Raw genomic sequence first — 9,156 nt, forward strand, 5'->3', positions numbered from 1 at the left:
AAGCAATATTCTTTCAGCTTGTTTTCTTATTATCTGCTTTTGTTATGCCCAAAGTATTATTTTTCCTTTTTGTTCTTTAGCAGAGTTACAGTAGCACTGCTAAAGCAAAATCAATTTTAAAAAAGTGAAGTAATCACCATCCTTACTGTACATTTTATAAAACATCACAGTCTGTGTGCTTGTCTTTTCTCTATAGATTCTGAAGGGTTGGATCCGGACTTGGCTCAGATTGCTTCTCTGGGTTTCACTGGCTGTCTATCTGCTGTCTTCTTTAACTCCATCAGCCCTCTGAAAGCTGCTCTGCTCCACCCAAAAACTAGTCCAGTTACCGTAACTGGTCCGCTGATCCAGTCCATTTGTGGCTTTACTTCAGCCAACCTCTCTCATGCAACAGAAACCACACACCATCTATCAGGTAAGAGGGTTATTTCCTTGCTCTCTTTATTGGTATTGGAGATTGAAGGAGATTGGAGTGGTGGCAATGATGGTCAAACTGTGTCTCCAACACAGTTTTGTTCTGTCCCTCGCATGGCTTCAGATCACGCAGAGAGAATTTCAGAAGCAGAGCATGTTGTCTGCATGGGGTCATCTGTTTTGAGAGTTGACTGGATTTTCTCTGCTGTTCCTGTATCTGACTTCCTGCTCCCCTTATCTGATTTGTTCAGCTTGAAATGGCTTACATAAAAAAATAGAGCTGGTGCTGTTTGCGTGACGCAGAGTGATTTGCTTTGAAATCACTGGCTGATTTCTTTTCTTTTCAGGTGCTTTTTATTTTTGTTTCTTTGGACACCTCAGTTTAGGCATCTAATTCAGGCCTCTTTACACTAACTCTGCATGTTGCAAAGTGTCAGTTAGCTTGTGCATGTGCATGTGGCATCAGGAGATCCTTTAAAAGCATCCATATGGGACGAGTTAAGAATGACACCACTGCTACTGCCACAGCAGAAATGCCAAAGGACACCCGAGACAGCAAGTGTTTTGCCAAATGAGAATGAAAATTAGAAAGGACTGGTGTGTCATGGGCAGAAAAAGTATTACTTACTTTCACTTTAGACCGTATATGTGTTTAAAACTATTAATACGTTTTGAAAATATAATATTGTGTCTCTACCAATGATATCTGAATTTCTAAAGCTGCACATCCTATTTAATGAGCTGTTGCTTCCTCAGTTGTGTTATATGCAGATCTGGAACCACGCATAACGACTAGGTGAAGACAATCTCGACGTTTCATGGGGCAATTTCTGCTGGATGATGGTTTTTCTGCATTATTCCTGCGACTAGGATAGTGTCAAACATCAGTTTTTTTATGCCAGCCTCTACAGATGTTCTTTTTACAATTGCAAATGCATGTGTCAGGGAAAGGAATTAAATGTAATGACATTATCCTGGTGGTTTGCATAATTAGAACATCATCCAAATAGCTTTGAATATCATCATAAATGCAATGTCTGGTCTCCCCCTGCAGATTTTCAAATAAACACTGCTACAAAAAAAAGAAAAGAAAGATGCTAAACTGCTTACCACTCAGACTTATCATGTCTCAGGTTTCTGCACAGCGGAGCAACAACAGTCATAAAGGTCATGTGCTATTCTTGTAAAAGTCAGCCTAAACGTATTACAGAAAATAAAGGCATATATTAAAACACAGATTTGTAGTTAGGGGACAACGCTTGGACATGTCTCATCTGTGAAAGCTACAGCATCCTCCACACAGGTCAGATAGTGAGTAGCAAACACATCCTCCAATATTTGTAATGTTCCTTTACCGCACAGCCACGGGATTATGTTTCCCATCAGACTCAAATAATTAATATTACTGAAATTCCTATCATAGGCACTTCTGTGTGGGTGATACCTCTCCAACTTCATGATGTGGATGACTCTAATGCTGTTGTGCACTGCAGTAACGGCTAGAAAATGAGGCAATTAATTTGAACCAGTGGTGAGAGTTTGCGTTGTCATATCCTTCCCCTGTGGTCACTCATCTAATCCACTCTGAAGTCCCACCGTAGATGATTCCTGTTTCCCCCTCTCTGCATTCTCTTTTCAGCATGTCGCAATATCTATTTTTCGCCTCACTAATGGCCATCCTTTGCTTCCTTATTTTTCTTTTTCTCTTATCTATTCTCTGTACTTTATTTCATCATCTTCTTTCAGTTCCCCTGTGATGCTTGTGCTGCAAATTCCCTCTTTTCTCTTTCATATTTTCATTCTCCCTGCACCTTTTCTTCTATGTCTCTGTTCTGCAGGCCAGTCTGGATCAGTGGGAACAGGTCAGCCTTTAGTGAATGCCATCAGGAGTGACTCAGCTCTCATCGGAGGTACTGTGGCAGCAACCTGTTTCAATGTGGCTCTGCCATTATCATCAATCATGAGACAGAAACTGTGTACAAAGCCAACGGGGATAATGTGATGTCAAGTCAGTTAATAGACAGTTTCAAACTTGTTCTCCTATCACATCTTTTTTCCTTTATTGGAATTCATTTATACCTTTCTTTTGACACACCTCAGTGCAGAGGAACTGGCATTGAAATGATGATTAAAACTGAACTGCATGTTGTGCAAATGAAAGCCCACAGCTGCCTCTCAAACAGCTTGACTGTGTCTGAATACACAAAGGAAAACATGGCTAATTAGAATACAAATTACGTTCGACTCCAAGTACAATTCCTGTCAGTTTTTGTTATTGCTAACATCAGTGTAGATACCTTCTAATAGCTCAAATTGCCCAGGGAGCCTGGAGAAAATGTGGACCCTGCAGTACTAATGATGAAGCAAAGCAATTTTGTTTCCTGTGTCTGTTGGGCCACTGACCACTCGCCTTCAGATAGGAGTTTTATTTCATAATGTTTTGTTTCCAGTTTGGCTCTCCGGTGATAATTTATTCCAATTGAAAATAAGACAAAAGCACTCAATTGTAACCAGTTTAGTTTCCTGAATCTGCTTTCACTGTAGAACAGCAATGAATAGTTTCAGCCTTTTTCAGGAGTTTCCAGAGGTTGTGTGTGTCCTGCATTATGATTTGCATAAAGTAGTCCAGATGGTGGGCACATGCCATGAGTCTATAACTGGTTTTATTTCAATATGTAAAGGATTAAGAGAGTTGCAGTTATTTTTACAAGAAGAAATGTTAAGATGTATGCAAACTTGAAGAAACTTTTAATTTCAGCTTTGACAATTAACAGGTGTTAACAATTCATGATGCATAAAACGTTTTTTCTTTTGATCACATACAGTTCTGACATATTTTAAACTGTTGCAGGTATATTTTCAGCAACGTATTATAAAATAATATCTCACCTCCATGTTACACATATGGCTGGGTGTTTCATTAGAGACTGCTGCTCCTTTTTCTCCCGACTCTCTTTCCTTTACTGACAGCTTGTGTACACCGTACTTGTGGTTCTGATGAATTACGTAAAGCAAACAAAAGAAAATCATGACATCCTTAGAACAGGGTGATATGTGCTCTGGCTTTCTGTGGAAGTCTTGTGAAAGACAAAAAATATATACCAATGAGGCCAATTGAAATTTCCTGAAATGTTCAAAACTCAGTCCAATCCACAAATTGCTGGCTTGAGAATTTCACAAGTTTTTCATTAGACATGAAGAAAAAGCAGAAACATAGACTCAAACAGATTGTCTCTACGAACACTGACTTTTAGGGAAAATGCTAGTGTGATACCAAGAAATTATGAACAAGAGTTTTCATTTTTATCAAAGGCAAAAAAATATGCTTTGAATTTCAAAATTACATTTTTAAAACTGTTCCATTAACACTGTTCAGGTGTGTTAATGGAATTGTTCACTGTTCACTTTTTATTTTTGTGAGTCAAATCAGAACTTTTTGATTGCACCTCATAGTTGCATACCCTGTATTTGCTTTTTTAAGTAAGGCTGCCGTTGTCGTATACAGTTTGCATGGAAGAAGTCTCCAACAATTCTCTATGTCTACAGAACTGGAGCCTAAGCTAAGGGATGTTCCTATTGGCTGCTTTAAGGCACTTTAGTATCAGCTTTTCAGACTGAGAAGTTACATCCACTATTTATGTGAAGTCTATGGTTGATGTCTTTAACATATACTTATATTGCCTCTGCCATACTGTTATAACTTTGTCCATTTATTTGCTTTGCAGGTGTGATAGCTGTGGTGATCTTTGTAACCGTGTCTTCATTAGCCATAATGGCCCGATTCCTCTACAGGAGGAAATGCACATGTCAGCGCCAGGAAGTAAAAACAGTGAAACCCGAAGACAATCCAGAGTTGCCATTCAGAAGTCGGATCACTTCACAGAACGGTCCCATTGAGAACCAGAAGGAATATTTTATTTAAGTGATGGTTCAACTTGCTTCTGACCTGGCAGTGTTGGAGCTGAGGGGACAGACAGAGATAGAGATGCCTTGTCAAGCCTCAGTGCTTTACACAACAAACTGAGCCTGACTACTGGCTCAACAAGACAGGAAGACGCAGACAGAAACTCATGTTCTTTCATTTTGTTTGCTTTGTTTTTGCTTCTATGGTAGTGTTTTTAAACTGAAAAACTGTACATAGAAAATGATGTAAATGTTACAATTCTGACTTTATATCAACCAATCTTGTGATTATTGAAAGAACAGGACAAGAACAGGAATGATGTTGATAATGAATGTCTGCTATTTTATCAGTGAGCTCAGTTCATTTATTTTAATGTTATATTTCATGGTGGGAAAGAAAAGTGTATCTGTTCACAATGAACATGTTTGTGTTCTCTTTTCTTTAACATCTGTTATTCATGCTTCTTTCATTGTTACACAAAGCAAAGTGTGGCTTGTATTCATTTTCTGAAATCTGTTATCTGAACAAAGGTGGAAACCACAGATTGGTAGAAGTTGAGGTACTGATTTAACTTCTTTGCTCAAGTAAGTAAAAACCAAAAGGCTTTGGTTATGTAAGGACATTGCTGACTATTTTGGTTCAACGATAGCGGACTAATGTCTTCATTTTCTCTCACGATGTCACTTTTCTCTAGCGCAGGCATGTCTTTGCTTTCCACTCATATTCCCTGCATATATGTTTTTCGTCTTTCATCTCTATCACATCTTTTTATATCACGCATGATAAACACCAGTAATGGATACACCACACTTCATTACTTCCCGCCTCCGGTTCCTATGAAGGCATTCCACTTTTTGTCCCAATATCATTTTTTTCCTTTTATCTGAAAGTCAGTTAAGTATGAACAACATTTTTATGTATCAACTGGCGCAGACCAATGGACTATATGAAAAATGTATAACATAAATATTATATTTTGAGCCAAGTACCTCCAACCCACTCTCTGGCCAAATAAAAAACCCAAATTGCTCCTATAAGTTTCACCTTCATTGAAAACAACTTGTTTAGGTTTATCAAGGTTTGGTTTAACAACACAAGAAATATATTGCTGTACTATGTAAAATATTTTGTCAACCCATCACTCCACCCCAATCTCCTTTCTGTGGAAGGTTAGTGAGATTTGAAAAACCTCATCTAAATTCTTCAGTTTCTCTCATTGTGTTCATTGCTCTTAGCCGGGAATGGTGTGAAAATTAAATGTAGTGAACCGCTTGCACACACAGTATATGGTCATGTTTTTGCTGAGAACATTGTAAGTTGTCTTTTTCTATGGTGTATTTTAAACAAGGACTGGATTTCAGTTTTATTGTATTTTCTCTTTTCATCCCAGATGTCATTAGATTTTATTAGCTGATTCAGCAGCATCTTCGTGTGCAAGTTAAAAATTTTCATTAAAAAAGTGAGTAAATGACCCCTACGATAAACCCGAGTTGAACTGAGGAGAAGTCGTGGAAGTGTGTTTCAGTGATGGCACCAAATGCTTGAAGACGATGCAGGGGATGCTGGGAAAAACGACATAGCTTTATCACTCCACTACATGTAGAAGCATGCAGACGGGCCTGGAGGATGTGGATGTAATGAAGAACAGAAGACCAAATAATAATGTTGATTAAATGCAAAACCACAGACTAAAGAGGACACTGAATCAGTTTATATAGTGTGAACTCTTTAGTGAATGTCGTGTTGAGTTGTTTTGAGGAGTACTTTTCAAGGTGGTGTTGATAGGTTTGGTTCTCTTCTAGTAGTGCTTCACTTCTGAACTATAGCAGCACAATCCTTTTTAATCGTACTGAAGGTTTACTGTGGTGTTAGTGAGTTAGAGTGACCTGCTGTTAGAGTTTAATTTGTACAGCTATTTTAGTAACAAACACGGTTTTTTGTCCTTGAATTGAAAATAAATGATCTTTTTCTGAAGTGGCTTTATCTTTTCTTTCACCTGAATTATAACCCTGCAATTTTATTGCATTATTAACCTTTTTGTTCTGTTACTGAAGCTGTAATTTTTCCATCACTGACTCCATTAACATGAGCACAGTCTCTGCAAAATGGTACAGAGTAGAGTTGAATCGATGAACATGAGCTTTAGAGCTTGATCAATGAGTGGCTTTTAGTACTTGCAAGACGCTCCATCAATTGAGATTTAGACAGCTAATGTCTGAATCAATTATTTCTCTGTTAAATTAAGTCGAAACAGCAAATTTAATTACCATACATTTACATCTCTGAATGTTAGGCTCTATAAAAGTTAGGTGGGACTTTTTCTTCGCCATGTGACATTTCTAATGGATATGAATATGCATCTATCTGCAGAGAGGAGATAACTTCACCGTTTGCTGCTTTGTGATGCATTCAGGTGCAGAAGATGTCGATGTGCACCTAGCCTCTCTCCGAGCTATAACAATAACACGTGAACACAAAGCTTTGACATGACTGTGCTTCCCACGATTGCTGTCCACCTACTTTGTATGCACTCACACACATACACACACATGCCATGACGATTCAGGTGACAGCAGCTGGGTGGTTGTCAGCAGGTATTATTTACAGGAAGAGACACATCGGTGCCTCTAATAGCACCTCATTAGGGAGAACAAGAAAAGGACTTGTTGTAATGACACATGCTGCGGCACTCGGAGGGAAACAAATCAGATCACGAGTCAAGATTATTGTCAGTTATTTGAGGTAAAGCAAGTTTTCAGCAATGTGTGAATGCGTGACAAGGCTGATGTTATTCTGATTGCTTAAATTAGATTTGATGATTACCTAAGGAGATACTGACACCAAAACTGTGAGTTTGGTTTGGTTTGAGAAATTGCTATTGTTTTTGTAAGCCAATGAAGCAGATGGAATCTGATTTTCTAAGAAGGCGAGGGAAGAAAAACAGAATCGACTATTATTGCATGGTGATGGAAAGACTGTCTAAAAGCTTTTTTTAAGCTTTAATTTAATAGGGACAATGTAGTTTAACACTGGTCCAAAACAGAGCATGGAACTGATGTACTGCACAGAGTTTACAAGTATTGCTTTTTTCCAACTGTGGTCCCCTATTGGGCTTTTGTATACATAGTACACAGATAGAGAAGATTTACAGTGTTTAATTACATAAAGCCAAAATACACCATATTCACAAGACCATTGTGATACCAATCATCTCTGATTGGGGTTTTAGGTTTTGTCAAGTCAGCAGTAATCTCCTCAGACACGCTTGGGAAGTACTTAAACTGTAAAAAGCAGTACATTATATATACAGTCTGGATTACAGACAGCCATGTGTAATTTGTAAATCTCATGGGAGTTTACCAATATAAACTCACTTACTTGTGTAAAAATTCCCATCATCATAAATACCATCATCACTGACTTTGTGTTTCTGCATGCACTGTAAACATGAGGGAGAAAAGGGTGTCCACAATGTGCGTGCAGGTTTTTGATACTGTAAGAATCTGCTGTTGACAGACTCGAGATCCTGCTGTGACTCGTGTCAGCTGGTCAGCGATGTTAAAGAAACCTCGCTGACAGCATGCAGACCTTCTGTGCTTGCACACCAACAGTGATGTCATTGGGGTCAGCAGCACGCAGGCCACAGGCGGGACTGCTCAGGCGAGACAATTTTTGTGTGTGATGATTTTGTGGCTGAAGAAGTCAACGGGGACACAATGAGACAGGGACCACGAGAATCATAGGAACAGCTGCTTCTTCTTTTTCTTTCTTTAAACCTCCACCACATTAGTGACCACAGCAGGATTATTATTCTGTCCTCCCTTCTTTTAACTTCTACTTTTCTGAATTGTGTGATTGCAGCACCCGTGGGACAAATCACACACCGGTTCCCATTGATGTCCATTCTTCATATAAGATACTGACAGCAATATCACCGCCATGTGGCCTCTTAAAAGTGGATGTAAAATTAGCGCATGCAAAATTATTTCGTGGTTACAACCTGCAGATCAAAACAGCATCATAACTACCTGCCATTTACTATTTTTGCATTTGGATCGAGTGCTACTAGCTTATCATTAATCTTTTTCTCAGTCTTTTTGCACAACCCACTGTCATTGTTTGTTTTGCACAACCACCATCATTGTTGCACTTTCTATTGCACTGGTATGTCTGCACTGTCTTGTGTGTGTATCGATCTGTTCTGACTGGTGTTGCACTGTTTTTGTTTTTTGCATTTTTTGCACACTTGCAATATATGTAGTCCTGTGCTGATTCTCTGTTATATATTATATGTAGCACCATGGTCTTGGAGGAATGTTATCTCGCTTCATTGTGTACTGTAACAGTGCACATGTTTGAAATGACAATACAGCCACTTGACTTGACTTGATCTCTTATCTTTGGGGCAGAGCATGACGGGTTGTCAGCTAACTGGATGGTAAATGGCTCTTCCAGGCCATATATCATATCATTTGTGTTTAGTGTTGAATTAAATTGAATTAAATTGTTTGGATTGGAAAATGTGGCGTATAGATGTGTGTATAATCCGTATTACAACTGTTTCTTTGTTTTTTAAACACAATTACACTGAGCCTGAAGTATTCAAGGAGCTGCAGTTTGTGGGACCTCAACACTGGCGGTTCAGTTGAATTTGTGGGGACTGACTCACTTTTGGAGCTTGCCTCAAGTGGCCACTATGTAACTACTGGAATAAGTGTAACCACTTTAGTAGCAGTCCCACACGTGATTCACCATGTTCAGTATTAAATTGAAGAGCTTGTATTTTGGATGTTTTGCTGATGCAGATGGTGTTTGTTGTCTGTCTCGTTTGGCTCTGT

At 38.7% G+C, this 9,156-nt stretch overlaps 1 protein-coding gene across 1 annotated transcript in view; it reads left to right on the plus strand.

The window, feature by feature from the left end:
• Nucleotides 1–6,282, plus strand: part of LOC146695176 (contactin-associated protein-like 4) — an 89,304-nt gene extending 83,022 nt beyond the window's left edge. The window contains exons 22-24 of the mRNA XM_085477092.1: nucleotides 197–415; nucleotides 2,253–2,324; nucleotides 4,140–6,282. Of these exons, the coding sequence (XP_085333218.1) occupies nucleotides 197–415; nucleotides 2,253–2,324; nucleotides 4,140–4,336 (488 nt within the window). The 3' untranslated portion in view covers nucleotides 4,337–6,282. The remainder of the gene's footprint in view (nucleotides 1–196; nucleotides 416–2,252; nucleotides 2,325–4,139) is intronic.
• The last annotated feature ends 2,874 nt before the right edge of the window (nucleotides 6,283–9,156 follow it).

The sequence above is a fragment of the Copadichromis virginalis genome, linkage group LG13 (genome assembly GCF_057382275.1).
Source record: "Copadichromis virginalis isolate Kocher_CV1m ecotype Utaka linkage group LG13, C_Virginalis_male_GT1.1, whole genome shotgun sequence".
Lineage (NCBI taxonomy): Eukaryota > Metazoa > Chordata > Actinopteri > Cichliformes > Cichlidae > Copadichromis > Copadichromis virginalis.